Here is a 23,172-nt window from a genome sequence, read left to right as displayed (position 1 = left end):
ACCCACTCCTGCAAATTCCTTTTGCTCTTTCTCAGAGATGAGCACCTTGTTCTTAGACAAAGTGTTTGCTCCTGCTCCTAACCTCATCAGAAAAAAGGTTCTGCCCATTTCCACATTTGACTTTAGTATTTACAAATCTCCCACTTAAAGTCACAATGTGGACATTTATCCTTTCCGCCAATTCCGTGCTGCTTACATACTTGTTAGGCCAATTGAGGATCTACACCATACGAATTTATCGTTGGTAATCGACTTTGTTAACATATCTGCCAGGTTATCTTTAGTATGGATTTTCTATATATCCACACTCCCTTCTTCCACCTTTTCACGAACAAAGTGAAATTGGACCCGTATATGTTTCATTTTGGAATGAAATGCTGGATTCTTTGTCAAGTACAAAGCGCTCTAACTGTCACAAAATAGAGTCATTTTCTCTACTTTGTGCCCGAGCTCCTCCAATAGCATTTGCAACCATATAGCCTCTTTACTAGCTTGAGTAGCAGCTATATATTTTGCTTCCGTCGTTGAAGTTGCCACAACCGACTGCAACTTCGAGACCCAACTTACTGCTCCGCTAGCAAGAGTAAACACATAACCCGTGGTGGATTTACTACAATCAAGATTACCTGCATAATCTAAATCAACATAGCCTCTAATAATGAAGTCTGATCCTCCATAACATAATGCAATATCTGAGGTACCCTTGATATATCTAAGGATCCTCTTCACATCACTCTAATACTCTCTACCAGGATTTGCCATGTATCGACTCACCGTTCCCACTTCTTGTGCAATGTCTGGTCTAGTGCAGATCATAGCAACCATTAAACTGCCCACTGCTAATGCATACGGTACTTGAGACATCTCCATCCTCTCTACTTCGTTGCTAGGACTTATACTTGAGGATAACTTGAAATTAATAGAAAGATGGGTAGAAATTGGCTTACAATCTTGCATGTTGAAGCGGCGCAAGATTTTCTTCAGATAATTCTACTGAGAGAGCCAAATCTTCCTATTATTTCTGTCTTGGTGGATTTACATCCCTAGAATCTTGTTTGCTGGTCCCAAGTCCTTCATTTCAAATTCCCTAGCCAGTTGAGCCTTCATCTCTGTGATACAATCATTGTTGGGGCCTACTACCAACATGTCGTCAACATACAACAGCAAGATGATAAACTGATTATCATCAAATCTCTTGCAATATGCGCAAGGATCAAAATTAAACATGTTTTATCCAAGGCTCAGAATGAATGAATCAAATCTATTATACCAACATCTCGGCGCCTGTTTGAGACCGTATAGAGATTTGGTCAACCTGCAAACCAAGTTCCCTTTATCTTTTTCTTCAAAACCTCCTAGGTGGAGCATGTAAATCTCTTCATCAATTTCTCCATGTAGAGATGCAGGTTTCACATCCAACTGATCAAGATACAAGTCATACACAGCACACTCAGGGGAAACTGGAATTTCTTATTCCTTCCTTCCCTCAACTTATACTGTAGTTGTCATTGGTTTCTCATTTACTGTGCTTTCACCTTCTTGTACCTTGTTTTCTACAAATACAACATTCCTGCTGATGATAACCTTGTGGGCAGTGGGATCCCACAGGCATACCCCTTCACTCCATCAGCATACCCCAAGAAAACATATTTTCTTGATTTTGGATAAAGTTTAGATGTTTCTTGAGCGTTGTATATCACATATGCCGGACTCCCAAATGTATGCAAGTGAGAATAACTGGATGGCTTACTAATCCACATTTCCATTGGCGTTTTCAGATCAATTGCGGTTGATGGTGACCGATTGATCACATAACAGGCGGTTTTGACTGCTTCAGCCCAAAATGAATTTGCCAAACTTGCAGTCCTCAACATTGCCCTTGTTCTTTTCCAATAGGGTTCTGTTCATCCGCTCTACCACTCCATTTTGTTGTGGAGTATACACCACCGTGAACTGTCGTTTGATACCTTCTTGCAGACAGAATTTATCAAACAGATCACTAGTATATTCTCCCCCATTATCCGACCTTAAACACTTGATCCATTTCTCGGACTCAAGTTCCACACGCGCTTTGAAGAATTTGAAAACTTCAAATAGATCCGCCTTTCGCTTGATTGGATACACCCAACATCTCCTCGAATAATCGTCTATGAAGGATACAAAATACTTTGCACCTCCCAGGGATATAATTAGTGCTTGCCAAACATCAGAGTTGATTAGCTCTAAGATAGCCTTGCTCCTTGCTTTAGAGCTCTCGAACTTCAATCTATGCTGCTTACTTATAACACAATGCTCATAAAAAGGTAATGAAACCTTCTTTAATCCTGGAAGAAGATGTTGATAAAGAATCTTTAGACCTCGTTCCGACATGTGGCCAAGTTTTTGATGCCACATCATCGTTGATTCCTCTATAAGATTGTCTGATGCAACAACTGTTTTTCCTTGTAGTTGTGTTTCTCCTTTAAGCATGTATAGATTGGCCGCTATCTTTTCAGCTTTCATCACAACAAGCGGGCCCTTGGTTACTTTGATGATCTCATCCTGAAAGTGAATTTTAAATTCACGACTATCTAATTATCCTAAAGGCAATAGATTTTTCTTCAGGCCTTTCACGTGTCGTACCTCTTGGATAGTGTGAACCGTACCATCAAACATTTTTAGTTTAATAGTACCAAAGCCAGCAATCTCTAAGGCATGGTCATCTCCCATGAACACTGGTCCTCCAGAGACAGGTTCATATTCATGAAACCATTCTTTCCGTGAGGTCATATGCTATGTTGCTCCTGAGTCCATTAGCCAGACATCAGCTATACTTTTCCTGCCTTCAACAATTGTTGCTACTTCACCAAATAAAACATCGCTTCCATCCGATGTACTCACAACACATCCCTGAGCATTTGATGTCTCGGGATTTTTGCCTTTGGCCCCATCCTTCTTGAGCTGCCGACACTCACTCTTGTAGTGTCCTTTTTTGCCACAGTGAAAAAACTTGACATTCTTCTTACCCCTTGATTTTGATCTACCTCAGTTGAGACTCCCACTAGAACCAGGCTCCATTGATCTTCCTCTTGTCACTGTCAAAACTTGAGATTGTTGTGAAATTCCAACTTTGTCTTCTTTGTTTTTGCGCCGATTTTCTTCTTCAAGAACCGCAGCTGCAATATCATCGAAGACAAGTACATCTTTGTTGTTAACTATATTGATAATGAGTTGATCATATGAATCCGGTAGACTTTGGAATAAGATTTCAGCACGTTCATTCACTTCTATTTTATAATAACTCAACGCCGAGAGTTGTGAAAATAGAGTGTTGAGAGTGTTGATGTGCTCAGTTACTGGGGATGTCTCCATCATCCTGAGAGTGTATAGCTTCCTCTTCAAGAAGATCTTGTTGTGCAGTGATTTGGCCTCATACAAATTTACGAGAGTATCTCATATCTCTTTTGTCGTACTTTTTTTTGCCACACTTGACAGAACTTCATTAGCAAGTGCTTAGTGCAGATTGGCAATAGCGTTGCTATCCATTTCTGTCCACTTCGCATCGTCTGTGAAGTCGGCTGGTCTTTCTTCAATTGCTGCAACGCAGTTATCTTTCCTGAGAACTGCTTTCATTCTCATTTTCCACAACGAGAAACTGTTCCCATTGAACTTTTCAATCTCGTACTTTGCCATCATTGTAAGTGGTGTTCTTGATCCTGAACAATATATCTAAATAGTATCGTATAATAGAACACTACCGGTCCTTTGAACAGTACACCAGGAAAATATTTCTAGAGAAGAGAGGTGAGTCACAAATGGACTGCTTAAATACCAAGTCTTAACCAGATCTTTTCCTAGACATGTATAATTACTTTACCAGTATGAGTTCTAACATAAACGATACAGTAAAGATATATCTATGAACCAACCTAGGGCTCTGATATCACTTGTTAGGATCGATACGGTTCACAACACCAAAATACAAAGGCAACTTGGACTAAAAATAATGAGAATATTTCTAGTGTAAGATCTAAAATAAATCACACACAAAATAAAGGCAATTTGAAAAACGATTTTCTGTATTGGCAAAAGGATATTACAATAGGAATTACAAATATAACTCTCTATATTTTTGCTATGCTAATGAGAGGATTCCTGATGGAATGGGATGATTGGATGAAGAGGAGTTGCCTATTTATAGCAAACCCACTCCTGCAAATTCCTCTTGCTCTTTCAGAGATGAGCACCTTGCTCTTTCTCAGAGATGAGCACCTTGCTCTTTCAGAGATGAGCACCTTGTTCTTAGACCAAGTGTTTGCTCCTGCTCCTAACCTCATCAAAAAAAAGGTTCTGCCCATTTCCACATTTGACTTTAATATTTACATATAACAGCCTCGCAGCGAAGGTGTATAAGGACATGTATTATCCAAATTAAAGTTTAATTTCTTGGAGGCAACCATGGGCGACAATTGAAGTTATGTATGGAGAAAAATTGGTTATAGGAGGGCTACCTTAATCTGGAAATCCCCGTGCATGGTTGGTTGGCGATCGAGGAACATGTGTGTTGATTCCGAGCCCCATCCTCAGCTGGCTGAAGCCCCCATCTCCTCCCTCATGACAATGGTTTTGCTAAGATATGTCATTGACATATAGTTGAAACAGACTTATCTCTTTTCACAACACATGCATCCATGCCTCTTACATTTTGGACCTATGCCTTTGCCATAGCTTCTTATCTTATAAACCGAATGTCTATGCCTACACTTCATTCTCACTCTCCTTTTGAAGTCCTTTTTCAAACTCCCTCTAGATACACTAAACTTCGTGTATTTGGCTGTCCCTATTACCCTTGGTTAAGACCATATACACATAATCAATGTACATAACACTTATTTTTTTAAAAATCAGTTTGTGTCGTTCTTAAGTATTAACAATAAAATGAGAAATCAACTTGGTTGACATGAGTGATCGTGCATACTCAACCCAAAGAGACGTCGGAAGTTCAAAACCTTCTCTCATATGAAAAAATCAACATAGTCAGTACTTTGCACTTAAGAGAGTTAGTCTGGGTATAGTATGACTTAAATGTGTCTCCTAATAATAACAATAACAAATTAACAATAGGTTGATAAGCAATTTTGATAAGAAAAGGGGCTGAAATTTGCAATTAAGTATTGGCAGGGTCTAGAATGAAAATAATCCCAAATCATTCTTCATCTTCTTCAGTTTGTCATTCAATTCGCCCTAAGAAACCTAGTCCTCTGGCACTCTTCTTCTGCCGCCTGGCGCCTGCAGCTCTCCAAAAAAAATTCATTTTATCGCCTCTCTGAGTCAGGTATTGTTATTATTTTTTTTTATTATTGTTTTATGCGTTGATATACTTCAACTTATTCCAGCTTTTCCCGTTCCTTTTTTTTTTTTTTTTTTTTTTTTTTTTAAGTTTTATTTTCAATTTTTATGCTTTTTCTTGGGATGTCATATTTGAACTGAACCTATATTTTGAATGCTGCACTGCACTAGGTTTGTGGTTTTAAACCGATGTAGGATGTCCTTTACTACAGAAAAATTGGGTTCAAACTTTGAACTGCTTAATTTAATGCTTGAAAGCATATTCTAATCTTAAGGTGCCAAGCAAAATATTTAACCTTTGAGCCAAATGTGCTCTGCTTTCTTTCTTGTTCACAATTAGTTCTGGAAACGGTCTAAAGATGGTGTCCAGGTAAGTATGTCTCCAAGCTTTGGGGAAAAGATTGTTTGGTTATCAACAACCACTTGGCCATGAGCAAACTCCCTCCAAATCCTGCCAGCCATTCATTTTTTTCTCAGTTTTAGAGGCAATGTTACATGAAAATTTTGGTGCTTGCTCATGCTAGTAGTTTATGGATAAGGAGTACTTCTCCTTTTTGTGGAATGTAATGGCTATTGAGGGGTGTGAACATAGAATGGTAAGGGCTAAGAGTTGAGTCCAATTTGGGTTGATACGGCGAGTGTTGTAAAAATTGACCTAGGCGCCCCTAGGCCGAGGGGATTTCAGCCCTAGGCGGCTTTTAGTTGGCCGGGCAACTAGGCGCCCAACTCGGGCGAGTCAACCGAGTGTTTTTTTTTTTTTTTTTTTTTTTTTTTAATTGTGAATGTAAAATTTAAAAATAGTGAATCCCCAAATGGCTAAAACCAAAAGAATTAAAAAACAGTCTAACATATGTAGTTGACTAGTTTGTCGGATTATAACAGTTTAAAGTAGTGTTCAATGCCTGTCTGCCTCGCTGCCCACTGCCTTTATATATATATAATTACCCGGCTGCTTAGTCGGCGACTTAGCAACTAGGTGCCCGACTAGCGCCTAGCGCCTTCTAGGACATTGGATATGGCCTTGACCAATTGTAGGTGAAATGTATTATCTCTGAAACTTGTGGAGGACAACAATCATGCTGATATTAACTTTTAGTTTGGACAAGAAAATAGGACTGAGGACACAGGTTTAGTTAGGTGGAACTTGCCGTTGAGGTTGTATTCGAATTACTAGAAACAGTAAGGTTTGATTGATAAAAGATGAGAAAAGTCAAAACTATATAGTGTAATGCGTTCAATGGAATCTACAAGTATAATCTATTCCACAAGTAAAAGGATGAATGCATATTGGACCTATTTATGTGGATGGCTGCTTTTAGCAAGAAAATAATGATTTGACATTTTAGTAGCTTGTATATGCGCAAAGTTTACCATTCTTTTACCCCGTAACTCAAGGAATTATTACTTTGTGTGGGAAACTCTGCTCATAAGTCTTAAAAACGTTCTTCTAGTATAGTTTCACTGCACTTGCCTCTGCTTGCCGAAACTTAACCACTTGAGTTATTTTTCTTTATCTTGGTCGTATGGAGAGTTTTAAGTTCCAATGTTCTTTCTGACTGTTCTTACCATTAATATATGTAGAAAAATTTGTACTGAATTCATCTACACCCATTTTTGGCTAACCCCTAAAGTATAATTTGAGTATGTGCCATAAAATAATGGAATGGAGAAAAATGACTTCTGATATTAAGCATTGTAAAGCTTACAACTTGAATGGTGCAGGCTCACATGGATGCTCAAATGCAAGACGCCTTTTGTCCGCAAGTTAAAGCAACCCTTCGCCTTGGGTCGGAAACATATTGTGTTGAGGTGAACAAGGGAATTGTATCTGAGCAATTGGTCTCGATGAAGGAGCAAAGCATGAGTGTACTGAAGGACTTCATCACGAAGCATAATGTTCCAAATGATGTACCCGATGAACCAGAAGAGATTTCTTCTGAAGACGAAGATGAAGGTGAAGCTACCGAGAAGCCTCCTGTAAAATCAAAGAAGCGAAAGTAATTCGTTTCCTTTCTAGTCTCGAAAGTGCAGGACCGGCCACGATATATTGGTAGAGGAGGAAGTATTCTTGACATACATGTATGTTTTTACAAAAACAAATTGCAACAGAATATGATTTGCTATTATGTAGAACTGTTCTGCATTTTGGAACCGATTTCTGATCCACCCCTCATTCCTCTCTACCCCCTGCTATTGCCTTTTCCTGTATTCCATACAGCTCTTGTATGATATTTAATATTGTTTATAATGATTGTTCATGTTATATCCAGACAGCACCGACGATAGCCTAAATAATTTAGGGATTATACATCATGTATATATGTAAAGAACAGTACTAGAAACAGGATAAATGAAGATGGATTAGTAGATGAAAGAGTATAGTAGATCATAGTCCATGATATAATAATCCAGTATTTTGGGAAATAGTTACTATAAATTAAATTAACATATATATATATATATATATATATATATATATATATATATATATATATATATATATATATTATTTAATTGTTTAAAAATAATTGTAATTTCAAATTTAAAAATAAAAGTAATTTATCTAGAATGAGCTAGAAAACTGCACTTCTGTTTTACTGTTTTAATACATACTCCGTATTAGGTTAGCCTCGCAGGCTCGCACCAATCGCCTAAAAAAGCTTATAATTTTCATGTAAAAAGTATCTTATGTCTAGAGCTGTCAATACGGGCATGCCAAAGCTCGCTAGCCTGTGGGTCTAGATAGGGCGGGCTAAAAAAGTCCGCTCCTTGACTAACTTGGGTTTTACACTTTTATTAGTCCAGACCGCCCCGCCATCAGACCCGCGGGCTAGGCAAACCCCGTCAATCCGATACCAGTGGACCACAAGCCACTTGGTTAAGTTTTACCATTTGTATACTCTAAAAATGCACAAATTATGTTGTGCTACATGGTGCACACGGTTGCAAAAACAACGTCGTTTGAGTAAAAACGCGCGTCCCACTTAAAAAAAAAAAATCAGGTTTGATTCTCGACAATAGCATTTTTTTTGTGCATAATTTGAATTATATATCCACAAATTCATAACTATATATCCACAAGTTCATAACTATATATCCATAAATTCATAACTATATATCAAACAGTGAATGAATAACACAAAATCCAGAATGAATGAACTAAATATCCACAATGAATGAACTAAATATCCACAAAGAATGAACCAAATATTCACAATGAATGAACTAAATATCCACAAATTCATAACTATATGTCCACAATAATTAATAACTATATATCCACAATAATGCTGTTGAGGGGAATCGAAATTGAATTTTTTTATTATTATTAAATGGGACGCGCGTTTTTAGTCAAAACGACGTCGTTTTGCAATCGTGTACACCATGCATGATGCACACGGTTGCACAACATAACTATTGCTAAAAATGATTAAAATAAATTGTTACATAACTAACATAAGACATAGTTCATCAAACATTAAACATTACATAATACATAACAATAATTATAAAGTCTATAGTCTAAAATTTTAAAACCTTAAACTGGATTATGGTTATTATTTATTAGGTTATAGTTAGATTTTATAAAATATATATATATATATATATATATATATATATATATATATATATATATATTAATAAGTTCGGGCAACCCGCGGCCTGTCAGGCCCGTCCCGCCAAGTTCGTGCACCTAGGCAGGGCGGGCCAAAAAGATCCGCTCCTTGACGACTGCTATTTTCAAAATTCACCTAAGTAGGAAGCGGGACGGCCCGGTTTGACAGGCAAAACCTGTTTTGACGACTCTACTTATGTCTATTTATTTTTGATGACAATTTCATATTTTGTTTTAGAGTTAATGTCGAGTCATCCACTCATCCTTAATAAAATTAACACCGAGTAAAATTTGATTAGATTTTAAAAACAACAAATAAGTCTTGGCCAAACCCACTGCCGGCATAAGGCGCATTGCCGTTGGAGCAGTCTAAGTGCCTAAACCGTCCGTGCCCGTGCCAAGCCGGCACCGGCCAACAATCAACATCTTCAGAATGTGATTTGGTGGAAACCTCTCTGGCTCTCTGTCACTGTCTTGGTCCCCTACTCCCCTCAAAATATATGCATGCAAAATTATTATACTGTCAGAAAACACGAGAGATTTTAAAATATCTACTTTAAAAATTATATATTTCTATAACACTAAGAAATATAAATACTAGTAATTTTGATCTTTCATGTTAAATGTGACTTTTATTCATTAGGTGTTAATAAATTAACTAACTGACCAGTAAGTAATAAATAAATTTAACTACCAATCACATGATAACACTAGCGAAAATTGGCTACATGAATTAATAACAAACTAACGACAAACCAAAATCATCATTTGAGAAAGATCTGGTCGTGTTGTAATCAATAATCTCACGCGAAATTTTGTTTATTTTAAAAAGAAAATAGAAAAAGAAATAGAAAAATGTAATTTGGCGGTTTTGCCCATACTGTACTGGCATAAGGAAAACCTTGGCAATTCTGTGTTCTCTGTCCCTCCCTAAAGAATGTCTCAAAACGAGAACTCATTCTCCGATTATGGATCACTACCCCACCCCACCCCCGCCCCAATCTGCACCGGAAAACCCCCACGTCCACCGCCGCGAGCTTTCAAACCGCCGCTGCCTCCGGTAACTCCCATTTTACGCAATAGATCCGATTACGCGACGCGCCGCCCATGGCGCGTGTTCTTCGATTACACCTCCTTCTCCCGCCCGTACGATTCCGCCGAGGCCATGTCGCGCGTGCACCGCAACCTCAACTACTTCCGCGTCAACTACGCCATGGTTATTCTCACCATCCTCTTCATCAGCCTTGTGTACCACCCGATCTCCATGATCGTCTTCCTGGCCGTCTTCGTCGCCTGGTTTTTCTTGTACTTCTACCGGGAAGACCCGGTGGTGATCTTCGGCAAGACGTTTGGGGACCGCCCCGTTTCGATCGTATTGGGTTTGGTGACGGTTGTTGCCTTGGTGTTTACTCACGTTGGGGTGAATGTGCTGGTGGCGCTGATCATTGGGGTTCTGGTTGCGGGGATTCACGCGGCGATTAGGGGCACGGAGGATTTGTTTTTGGATGAGAATGAGGCTTCGGAAGGGGGATTGGTCTCGGTAGTGAGTGAAGGGCAAATCAGGCCCGGTCATATTTCTCCCACACTCCGGTGATGGGTTTCTCGCAAATTTTTGGCTTCTTTTTTTTTTTTTTTTTTTTTTTTTTTTTCTCTTAATTTGAGTTCAAGATTTGAATCGATCGAATTGCTTGGAGATCCCAATTTTGAAAATTTGGATACAATTGTTCTTGTCCCCCAACTTGGCTTTATATTTGTGGTTTGGTGTTGTTGCTTCCCGGGAATATATAGTGAAGAAGAAGGCTTTTTCAAGAATGAAGCAGCAGAGTAGACTGTGTAGAACAGGTAAAATTTGGGGGGGAAGGTGAATTCTTTTTACCTCTTGTTATTTTGATCTTATAGAATGAGGTTGATGTTTGTTGTGTTCAATTAGGTTTGGCCACTACCCACTAGTTTTTCTTTTGATATTGTGAGTAAGAACTAGCTGTAGAGTCTGCTTTTTTGTTCAATTAAAAGTCTTTTGATTTCATTGTATGTTTTCTTGCTGGTCTCTTTAAACTTCAAGTTGTGATGATTTGACACCCAAAAAAAAATGAAAAATAAATAAAGAAAAAAAGATACTTGAGAGTCTTGATTATCTGCATTTGGTTGAATCCAGTCAGCAAAACTGGATGGTAATGGATAGATATTATGTATATATATTATAGGCTTTCAAGGGTGTGGTTTTTCTTGATCTTTTGCAATAGGTTTTGTAGTGGATTGCTTATGAAACACTGGTGCTAATAGTCAACAATTGTATAGTAGTTTTGAACATTAAATTAACTCCTGTGGCTCCTACTTTTCGTTGTCTGTCGGCTAACTGATGCCTGCACAACCATTCTTTTTGATTGATCATTGTAAAGCCTCTAATGATTGCTCATAAGAACTGTTTGCAAGTGAAAATCGATTTGATTCTTGCTAAATTTTTGTTGGGAATAGTTCTCTTGATGCCATCCATTTGAAGATTTTGAATGAAGGGAACTTGGTAGACCATAAAGTTGGACACTAGCTGTTTTGACTTCCATGGAGCCAGCCATGCACCTTCTTAATTAAGTTTCCTATGGTATTAGCAACCCAAAATATTCTGGTTTTAAGTTGTATGAATTATTTAAATTGATTGGCTGGGTTGTTGTCTATTATTGACAATAACAGCTGATAGTTCAGTGTTTACCAACCCAACCCAGCAGCTCTGCCCTTGTTGTATCACTTTCTTTAATTGTTGGGAGTTTGAGCACAAGACATCTTTTTAGAGTGGGACAGAGTATTTGCTAAGCCCCTTGTTTGGACACTACAGACTTTTATGCCTCTATTGACAACATGGCACTCACCGGGGTAACCCCAGCCAAGATGGCAAGAGATCCACACTTGTAACCACAAGGTCACGAGTTCAAATCATTGCCTCCTTGGTTTGAGTCAGTCAGCTCTGGGTAACCTAGGCTAGTTTACGGGGTTTACCAGAGAGCCAGGTTTCAAATGCTTGGAACTGTGCCCGCACCGGGGTAATCCCAACCAAGATGACAAGAGATCCACACTTGTAATCACAAGATCACGAGTTCGAATCATTGTCTCATTGGTTTGAGCCAGTCAGCTATGAATAACCTAGACTAGTTTACTTCTTTGCGGTTCTTTGCTGGCTAGGATCACAAGGTAGGGTTTACCCACGCCCGAAAGGGTTGTGAGGTTTCCCTCGTTATCCAAAAAACATGGCACTCACCAGTCACCAGAGAGCCAGATTTCAAATGCTTGGGACTGTGGTGCATTAAGCTCCTCCCTCCCTGCCTCATCTCTGGGGGAGCCAAGTAATTGACTGCCAAAAGTTTAGGCATATGAAGTGACCACTATATAATAGTCCAAAGATCATAGCTCTATGTGAAAGTTGAAGTCTGCTCTTGAATGTGCAGGGGCAGTTTGATGCATAATTCTTTTGAGACTAGGGGAACTAAAACTTAGAGACATGGGTCTCTTTTTGCTTATCAATAAATAAAAATTGTTTTGGATCCAAAATTAAGATTGAGAAAAATAAATATTTCTCATTTAAAACTCACTTGTTAATAATACTTTCCAATTTTTTTCTAAATATATAAGTATATACTTCATCACCAATACCAACAAGTTTTTGCCTTACCTATCGGCTTACCTTCACTTCAGTTTTATTAGGCTTTTAGCTACCTAAGTATACTTATTATCTGTCAAAGGCCTTGTGGTCGAGTGGCATAGCTGTGGGCCTGTGGCCCTTCAAATGGGAGGTCTTAGGTTCGAATAAAAAAGTACACTTATTATGTATTGTATCTATTTAGGTTGAGAAAATATGTATGAAGAGATACTACATTGTAATAGAGTAATAGTATTAAAAAAAAATACACTTATTATGTATGGTATCTATTAATCATTATATACTTATTATCACCATCCCACTTGCCATCACGATCATTGTTTTCACTACAGCATACTCTATCTAGCATTACTCCATATTTATTACATTTTACATGCCAGGTTTATAATTCATTGATCAAATTAAGCATTCTTTCTTTACTTATTCTCTTTAGAGATAAAGGTTAAAAAAAAATGCTCTCAAATTATTCACACAATAAAAATTATGCTATCAAACATTAAAAAAAAAAAAAAAAAAAAAAAAAAAACCTATGATTGAATGGCTAAACTCGTAAAATGGTACAATTGAAATTGTTAAGAGCATTTTCAATAAACATGGATTTTGAGGAGTTTTTGTAGAGGTGATTAGGAGAGAATAGAAGACATGGATTTTGAGGAGTTTTTGCAGAGGTGATTAGGAGAGAGAGAAAGAAGAAGACGAAGAAGAAAAAAAAAAACTGCAAATGAAATAACGTGCCTGACTAGGTGCTCTTGTTGCACATAACGCGCAATAGGGAGCAGTTTCACTGATTTGATGGGGTTCACACATTTGACAAAAATCAAGGTCTTCCTTGCAAAGATCTAAATTACTCTCTCTCTCTTCCACATAAGATTACATTTCCTCAAAGACCACCCCAAAGTCTCTATTGGGATGCTCTAAGAGGTTTTATTGAAATTTTATTGTGTGCCTTCCAAATATTATAGTTAGAATTGATGTGACTTTCTTATTCAAATTACAAAAAAATAAAAAATAAAAAATAAAATAAAATAAAAACAAAAACAAAATTTCATGGAAAAAAAAATAAAAAATTATGGCAATGATTTTTGCATCCAGATTAGGATATGACTTCTTTGCCCAACTTTAAGATGGACATAAATTGTTGTGTTCTTGCAGAGTATTAACTTAGAAAGTCTTTAGTTGAGCGTTGATTCCAAACTTTTACAACTTGCAAGGCTCTCTCTTCTGTACAACTTACATTTAATTGGGATTCATTTGAAAGAGTGGCTAACTAAATATACAATGATTCAATAATTCTTCAGTACAACAACAAGTTTCATTATTTCTTTTTACTGTTATTCTGCTGAATTTTGCTTCATCTCTTTCACCGGGGATGATTCCTTCATCATCTCTTCTTCCACTTCCACTGGATTCTCCTCCTTCATCTCTTTCACCAGAGACGATTCCATCATCATCTCTTCTTCCACTTCCACCAGATTCTCCTCCTGTATCTCTTCCACCGCAAATGATTCCTTCATCTCCATTGCTTCTTTAACCGATTTGGGTCTGCCTTTCACTATGATGCTGCTTTCTTCAGTGTAAGAGCCAATGCTATGACGGGCCTTTGCACACCCTTTCTTCTCCTCCGGATATGAAATGAACACATCGCTGCAGCTTTTTCTTCGTGCAAGGTTTGGCAATTTTGCACGAGTCACAGGCAACTATTATCATATCAACACGGTGAATAATGTATCAGTATTTAGTCGTCTGTCCTCTAAACAAATTTGATTGGAGCACAGCCTAAATGTCATTTTGGACCAGGCTATTTATCGAGTAACCCCAGTCAAGTTGGTTAAAGATATAAACTTGGAACTATTACAAGGTTACAAGTTTACCTTCTTAACTTCAGCCTTTGGAGGAGGTCCTTCGCGGTAAAAGTTAGGAACTGGATTTGCTTTGTACACCATGGATTTCCTAAGCTGCCTTATAGCTGCTTCCTCCATTTCCTAGGATTAATTAATTATAGAGGGAATACTGATAAAGCTAAGAAAGCTGCAAAAAAACACAAAGATATATATATATATATATATATATATATATATATATATATATATATATAGTTTAAGAAACATTGTAATAAAACCTTGGCTCTGGCAGCCTGTTCTTGTTTCTCTGCTTCCAAAGCCTTGTGTTTCTCCTCCATCTTCATGTGAAACTAATAAGATGCATGAAACACATTTTCTTTAATTTCGAATATAAACTTCATTCAACCCTATATATATATAAATATATATAGAAAACAAAATAAAATACCTCCTTACGCCCACATTTTCTTTAATTTCGAATATAAACTTCATTCAACCCTATATATATATAAATATATATAGAAAACAAAATAAAATACCTCCTTACGCCTTGCTGCCCGCTCTTCAGATCTAAATGTTGGTCCTAATGGTATAGTAACTTTGAATTTGGTGCCTCTCACAGATGATCCTCCTGATCTATGCAAGCTAAGGATGTGGGGAAAAACACAACCTTTTCAATTCAATTCCCAGTAATGATACAAAATTTTACATTACAAAGCTAGGATACGAAGACACCAAGGAACAACTATCTTCTTCTTCTTCATGATCTTTGCGATCATCCAGCTGCTGCTGCTGTGATTTTATTGAAACCTCGGGAGAATTTTCCTGGGACAACCCGAAAATCAGTCTTTCGACACATGAAAATAGCATGGCATTTCTTCACAAATTTTCAAATTAAACTAGCAAACAAGAGGGCATGCAGCAGAATTATCACACCAGTGGTTTATTGGGGGTCTCGAGATCATTAGGATTCGCTGAATGGCTCGAGCCAGCATCAACAGTCTCGGGAATAGCATGATCCTCAGTTCCAAGATCTGATGGCTTTGAAACAATGGGATTTTTGTCATTCATGGGCAAGCTTAACTTGTTGTGACTCGACTTTAGAGTACTCTTGCCCTTCACAGCTTTCTCCTCCTCGTTCATCATGTCTGTATTGCGATTCATGCTCTTAACAGATAAAACGTCTTGCTTCTCGCCATGATCTTCTGCCTTGGTGTCCTTTGTTTCAACTCTCTCTAATGAAATGTTGTTGGAAACATTAACTGCATTATTTGGTATGAAATTGACCACAGCAGGTTTATTTGAAGTTCGATTGCCAGTTACATCCCTCCCCATCTCACTGCACCGAAGAAGAACAAGACCATAAGCACTCTGTTGAGGCCAGGGCAAAGTCCAGCACCCTGTCTCTCGAAAATGGAGTGGCGGTATAAGGAAAATAAAATTGCGTCTTCGCTACTAGCTATAGTTTTTTATATAGTGATAACCGTTTGATGGGTATCAAAGCCAAGTCTGAGGATAAAGATTTTAATTTTCTCTGAATCTTAGAGCCTAGGAAATAAAGATTTCATATATCCAGCATCAATTTTAAAAATTATGAATAGATATGTAAATCAATGCAACAGCTACATGAACATTGATTATTGCAACAAAGAAACGAAAAACACCTTTCCAACAGAAAGATAAAGGCCCTGTAAAATGGTACAATCGTAATCGTAAACAACTAATATGAGTGCTTCATTAATTAGCTTTTTGTAATAGCTTATTCCTCCAAAACATTAAAATTCAAAAAGTTGCTCAAAACAACTTTATCGATAAGCTTTTTGAGAAATTCATTTTGTATGTAATTAGCTATCAATTAACAGCTAATTTATCAAACATCTTTATACAACCAGCTAATGTTATCAACTAATCAAACCACTAATCCAATAAGCTAATAGCTATCAGTTATTTACCAAAACCCCCAAAATAAAAAGAGCAATCAAGAAAACAAAAATGTCCAATCTTTGGATCCAATTATCCCCAACAACAAAATGCATGCAATTAAGTGCAAGAACCCTCACCCTTAAAATTCTGAATGCAAAAAATGATGAACTGATAAAGGAAAAGGTTGAATGTTTGTATTCTCTATCCAACCATTGCCACCACATTTACCCAAAGATTGCAGTTTCTCAAGACCAAAAAGCCCAGATTTTTTAGGCTCAAATACCCATTTTCACATGCCAACAATTCTTGGAAAATGAAAGATAAAAGCATAAGAAAACATAGCAAATGAGGCGAGGCAGAGCTAAATTAAAGCTATCTTTCTTTCAAGAAAGGGAAATGGAATGATTGAAAAGACAAAGTTGCAGATTGAAGCATGAAGAGATTGAGGAAACAAAAAACTTACAAAGATTTAGGCTTCGAGGGCAGTTGGCGATTTACACAAAAAGATAGAAGGGATTTCTGTCCCAGAATGCGATCACCCCTCTCTCCGTATAAACATAGAATCAAACAAGTTTCTGCGTTTCACGTTGAAATTATTACTGCCCCTTCCTAAGTCCAACGGCTCCTATATCCTATGCCATTTTCTTTTCTTTTCTGTCTATTTTATCATTTTATTCTTTTTTTTTTTTTTACTGTCGTTGTTTTTTTCGTCTCATTTTATTTTTTTTTTCATTTTTTTTATTTATTCTTCCTGGTTAGTGTCAATCTCGGAACCGTTATTCAGTTATTGTCGGATGGTTACCTTAAATTTTGAATTATTGCCTCATAAGTCATACGGAGTAAATCACAATTTTGTGGGGTTACCTAGTACCTACAGTCTCATGCTGTAAATATTTTGGTGGCAATTTGGTTCAAATTTGAGGATTTGAATCTTTGGGACTAAATTTTTTTTAATTAATTATAATAGGTTTTAGTAAAAATAAGTCAATTAAAATTATTGGAAAATTCTATTGGGTGCATTGTGTCAGATTATACAAATTACAAATGAGTTAATCCTAAAATGGTCATCGAGTATGATTATTTTTTCTGATTTTGTCTTAAACAATTTTTGTGAGCCAATGTAGTTTCAGATTTGTATGTTTTACTTAATGTAGTCCTCCATTTGTTATTTCGTCTAATTGATATTTAATAGAGGGACAATTTGATAATTGCAATATTTGCCACTCATTTACCCTCTTTCACCATCTTCAATTTGTCACTCTCAATTTGTCATTCTTTTCAAATTTCGTATCTTTTTCATTCTTAATGTCATACTTGTTTATAGCTTCTTTAAACTATTCTCTACTAGCAAATGTTAATCCTTTGCAATAGATGGGGGTTTTCATGTCAGTTACGTTTAAGAGGGTAAATAAGAGGCAAATATTGCAATTACCAAATAGTCCATCTATTTAACACCAATTAAACATAATAACAAATGAAGAACTACATTGAGCAAAATCACACATGTTTAGGATTACATTAAGTTACAAAAGTCGTTTAGGACAAAATCGAGAAAATTCACCATAGTTGATGACCATTTTGAGTATTAATTCAATTACAAATAGTAACATAATTATTTAATGTAGGGTGATGTCTAATTCCAATGTAATCTATGGAAAAGGGGTCAAATAAGCCTATAAATTTTACTCGAAAAGTCAATTAGGACCCTAAACTTTTAAAAAGTACGATTAAGCACACCAACAAATGACTTGAAGGATATATGATATGCATGATTTTTCATAAGTCAAGAAGTTGGGTCAAATGGCTCTACTTAGCAGAATTTTGGTACAACACAAATTGTATATCATTATAAGTCAAAAAGTTGGGTCAAATAGCTCCACTTAACAGAATTTTGGTACAACACAAACCATATATCATTAGTTAAAAAGTTGGGTAAAATAGTTCCACTTAACATAATTTTGGTACAACACAAACCATATATCATTCTTCTCTCAAGTGTACACCATTTCAGGCCTTGTATGAGTATGTGTATGTCCCTCCCATGATGGCTATATAGAACAATTATGGAGAAGAGAGGCACAACTGAAGTGATGAGAGATCTGCTATGATGATTGTATTGAAGGATAACTTGAAGCAAGCACAAAACAAAATGAAACAGCAAGCAGACAAGAGAAAAAGCGAGAGGACCTTGGAGATAAGGGATTGAATTTATCTAAAAATTCAACCCAATAGACATACTCCGATGACAGTTAGAACCAATTTAAAGTTATCTTATAAACAACCGTTATGCTATGGACCCGTGTCCAGCATGCATTGTGGACACAGTAACGGTGTTATCTTCCACTTTTTTAAAAAAAAATAAAAAATTTCAGACCGCTTCGTTATAGGAGTATATGTTCATAATTTTATCACTATATGTTCATAATTGTAAGTTCATAATGTCAGAGCTCTGTGTTCATAATTCCATAATCGTACATTCATACTTCCATAATTGTACATTCATAATTCCGTAACTGTACATTCATAATTCAATAACTGTAAATTCATAATTTTCGAAGCTCTATGTTCACAATTTTAGAGCTCTATGTTCATAATTTTATCACTATATGTTCATATCGTAAGTTTATAATGTCAGAGCTTTGTGTTCATAATTCCATAATTGTACATTCATAATTCTATAACGTAACTGTACATTCATAATTCCCTAACTGTACATTCATAATTCCATAAATGTACATTCATAATTTTCGAAGTTCTATGTTCACAATTTTAGAGCTCTATGTTCATAATTTTATCACTATATGTTCATAATTGTAAGTTCATAATGTCAGAGCTCTGTGTTCATAATTCCATAACTGTACATTCATAATTCCGTAACTGTACATTCATAATTCAATAACTGTAAATTCATAATTTTTGAAACTCTATGTTCACAATTTTAGAGTTCTATGTTCATAATTTTATCACTATATGTTCATAATTGTAAGTTCATAATGTCAGAGCTCTGTGTTCATAATTCCATAATTTACATTCATAATTCCATAACTGTACATTCATAATTGCATAACTGTACATTCATAACTCCATAACTGTACATTCATAATGCCACAAACGAATAATGTTGTTAATGGCGAGACAAAATAAAATAAAATAAAAAATTTAACTGGAAGACCGCGTTTTTCCTTAAAATGACGTCGTTTTGGACTCGTGTCCACAATGCATTGTGGACACGAGTCCACAACATAATTTGCGTTTGGTCCACTTTGGTGGTTAATTGGATTCAATTTTTTAGTGTGATTTGGTCCATGTACATTATAGCTCAGTTGAGTAACCCGAGCTCAATTTTATTTTTTTTTTGATTTTTTTTTTCTTTTCACGGTTGATAACTTTTTCAATCGTTATGATGTGCATGGTGCATACGATTGCAAAAACGACGTCGTTTTGACGTCTAACTTAAAAAAAATTCTGGATATTTAGTTCATTCATTCTGGTTATTTAGTTCATTCATTCTAGATATTTAGTTCATTCATTCTGGATATATAGTTCAAATTATGCACAACATAACTCCGTTGACAGAAATCAAAACTGATTTTTTTTTTTCATTCATTCTAGATATTTAGTTTATTCATTTTGGATATTTAGTTCATTATATTCATTCTGGATATATAGTTCAAATTATGTACAACATAACGCCGTTGACGGAAATCGAAACTGGTTTTTTTTTCATTCATGCTGGATATTTAGTTCATTCATTCTGGATATTTAGTTCATTCATTCTGGATATATAGTTCAAATTATGCACAACATAATGTTGTTGACGGGAAAAATCGAAACTAATTTTTTTTTAAAAGTCGGACGCGCGTTTTTAATCAAAACGACATCGTTTTTACAACCGTGTACACCACGGTTGCCCAGCATAATTTGCCTAATTTTTTTTGTTAGTTTTCTTTTGTTCTTTGAAATATATGTTATGCACATAAGTATTGTATTTGTGCATCAATTTTTGGCCCTTCTGGTTTTGTATTTTCATTGTCTGCCTTTTTATTTTTTGATTAATCTGTAATTAGGGATATTCCGATGAGCTTCATTCTAGCTCAACTGCTAAGTGATTATGTGAGTTCCGGATAGTGGTTAGATGATATTCTTACAGTTTTCATGTCTAGAAAAGCATTTTAAAGTAGATATGAAGTTGGGTTTCTAGCTGCCATTCTGTGACTGTATCTGGACTTGGGTAGCATACTAGCATTGTATTATCTATGATGAATAATATCTGTTGGCTTTCCTCATTTTAAAGTAGATAGGAAATTGTGTTTCTATACTAGTTGATATGTATTTGTGTTGTGAAAGGGGGAGATGATGCCAATATGTGTAGAGTTGATTGTTTTTAAAAAATTAGCTATATATATATATATATATATATATATATATATATATATATATATATATATATTTTTTTTTTTTTTTAAAGTATCCACGATACTTCTTTTCAAACAAGTGTCGCGGATACCCTTTAATTTCTTTTTGAAAAAAAAAAAATCGCAACACTTTCTGGGAATAAAGTGTCGCGGATTCTTAGCTTTCTGCGACACAACGACAAGTGTAGCAGAAAGCTTTGGCTTTTTCGCGACACCCACATATATCCGCTATACTTATATAAGTGTAACGGATGTGTAGTTCTGTACTAGTGAAATAATGTAGGTATAATATAAAGGTATTGGCCCTCATTGTTATTGACCATTAGATCCAAAGTTGTACGTCATTTAAGTTCCAAAAGAGAAATTTTCGTTAATGTTGTCTTATGACATGCCGATAAATAAGAGTCATGGGTAAACTCTATCTAATGTTAGGTTATTTTTGAAGAAATCAATTTGTGTACATGGACAACTGTACGTTGTTTTATCTAGAGTTGCAAATCAAATAGTCTTAGAATACTTATTAGCAATGACAATGGAGAGTATTCATCTTCAACTACAAATGTTATATATAAGGTCTTTAATAATTTGTACTTACAATTTGTAAATTTTATTTTTGTGCTTGAGGCTTGAGCTTTGTAATAACTATAAACTGGCTACATATTACCTAAACCCTTCTTGATTTAGACAATATTACACACACACGCACACGAAACTGAAGAAAAACAAAAAGAAACAAAGAAGATATATATGAACAATTATTGTATTTTTGTGATGATGAGAAGCTGACAAATTACTGATATTTTTTGAAGAAAAAAAAAATACACTTAATAGGTTATGAATAGCTAATAGCTAGTCTAATACCAAGAGGATCTTTGGAATTATTATTTTCATTGCAAAAGAATAGTCATTCAGCGGAATTTTATTCCTTACTATAAAAATTGAACCATACAATAAAATAGATCTATTCCACTAAATAACATTTAATTCTCAATGTATTCCATCAACCAAACCAAACATTACGTACTAGTTAACCCCAAGAAAACGCACAAAGGTTAGGTTCTTATCAATTATCAGCTGGGATGTCTTGTTTGGCACAAATGCCGCCGCATCATAGAAATTGTGAATCGTCTTCTACGAAAATATTGAGAGCTGATGTCACTTTTTTTTTTTAATAATAATTTCATAATTCTTCTTCCAAAAGGCTGAACCCCAACCCTAAGGGCATAATTTCCTAATTCTTCACACAACTGTAAAGTGAACAAGAACAAATATACAATAATTGCTCTGCTCACACATATAGCATTAGAGCATTTTCAATAGATGGAGATTTTAGTTAGTTTTTGCAAAAATGATAATTAAAAAAACATGAGAGAGAGAAGGGAATGGAGAAAAAAAAAAGATTAACAGATATAACGCGCCCAGCAAGCACGGGTAATGACACGCCCAACAGGCGTGTGAAATGCACACGCCCAACAGGCGCGTGTAATGCACGTGGTTTCAGATTATGAATTTAATTATTGTCGTCATACATCTCAATTTGGATTGTATGTCAAACAATAAGTTCAAAAGATTCTACAATTATTAATGTTGTATTTGTTCATATAAATTCATAGTTCAAATTATTGGACGTTTGGTCGTGCAACATATTTATGAAAATGTTGTAACAATACTAAGGAATTTATTAGAACAAAAGCATTTAACTTGTGGTGCACTGACATCTACGCGCAACTAATGAGAAAGACTTGTTTTTTTTTTATTTTTATTTTTTTTCGGTGGGACAGTGGGTCCCACAATAAACCAAATCTTGCATGAGGAACCAAGTTTCTCTCTCTTCCACATAGATGTAAAAGCTGCAAAAATTATCCAAAATCCCCCTATTAGGAATATCGTAGCATCTTAGGTAAGAGGATAAGTGCTTAGTATATATATATATATATATATATATATATATATATATATATATATATATATATATATATATATATATATATATATATATATATATATATATAAAACTCATTAATTATTAGGTATCAGGCCTTCATCTTTATCTATAATTTATCACCTAAGTACTAACTGAGTTGTGAACACATTTGCATATATTCGCAATGAGCATGGATGAGCGAAAATGTGTGAAACTTAAAGAAATGGTAAGACATAATGGTACATCCAGAAAATTTGAAAATATTATTTTGTAGGGGCCGAGGAAATATGATTTTAATCTTTTGATTGTTCGTATTTGATCAAAACTTACTGATGTTATGACTTACACATGGTTCTCTGTAGCGGGCCGAATTCGGTTTTAGAACTTCTTTGAAATAACGTGTCATTAGGTCTATCAAATTTTATTAGAATTTTTATACTAATTTGATCTGATATCATGAAATTATTCGTGTAAAT

At 35.6% G+C, this 23,172-nt stretch overlaps 2 protein-coding genes and 1 long non-coding RNA gene across 3 annotated transcripts; 2 read left to right on the top strand and 1 right to left on the bottom strand.

Moving 5' to 3' along the window:
• The first annotated feature begins 5,189 nt into the window (after positions 1 to 5,189).
• LOC109157970 lies at positions 5,190 to 7,584 on the top strand. Its single transcript, XR_002050299.1, has 2 exons — positions 5,190 to 5,314; positions 7,051 to 7,584. It is a non-coding gene; the product is annotated as an uncharacterized LOC109157970 (long non-coding RNA).
• Positions 7,585 to 9,784: 2,200 nt separating this feature from the next.
• LOC109158228 (PRA1 family protein F3-like) lies at positions 9,785 to 10,567 on the top strand. Its single transcript, XM_019306115.1, has one exon. It carries the CDS (start codon positions 9,882 to 9,884, stop codon positions 10,536 to 10,538), a length of 657 nt encoding a protein of 218 aa, XP_019161660.1. The 5' UTR covers positions 9,785 to 9,881; the 3' UTR covers positions 10,539 to 10,567.
• A 3,177-nt stretch (positions 10,568 to 13,744) lies between these two features.
• LOC109158227 (protein WVD2-like 2) lies at positions 13,745 to 16,931 on the bottom strand. Its single transcript, XM_019306114.1, has 7 exons — positions 16,821 to 16,931; positions 15,371 to 15,773; positions 15,162 to 15,259; positions 14,974 to 15,070; positions 14,713 to 14,784; positions 14,465 to 14,575; positions 13,745 to 14,290 (listed from the first exon to the last, which is right to left on the bottom strand). The coding sequence occupies exons 2-7, from the start codon at positions 15,767 to 15,769 to the stop codon at positions 13,925 to 13,927; spliced, it is 1,143 nt and encodes a 380-aa protein (XP_019161659.1). The 5' UTR covers positions 15,770 to 15,773; positions 16,821 to 16,931; the 3' UTR covers positions 13,745 to 13,924.
• Positions 16,932 to 23,172: the final 6,241 nt, after the last annotated feature.

Source organism: Ipomoea nil, unplaced genomic scaffold (assembly GCF_001879475.1).
Source record: "Ipomoea nil cultivar Tokyo-kokei standard unplaced genomic scaffold, Asagao_1.1 scaffold2805, whole genome shotgun sequence".
In the NCBI taxonomy this organism is placed as follows: domain Eukaryota; kingdom Viridiplantae; phylum Streptophyta; class Magnoliopsida; order Solanales; family Convolvulaceae; genus Ipomoea; species Ipomoea nil.
The sequence above is the reverse complement of the archived record's forward strand: the minus strand, read 5'-3'. Positions and strand labels throughout refer to the sequence as shown.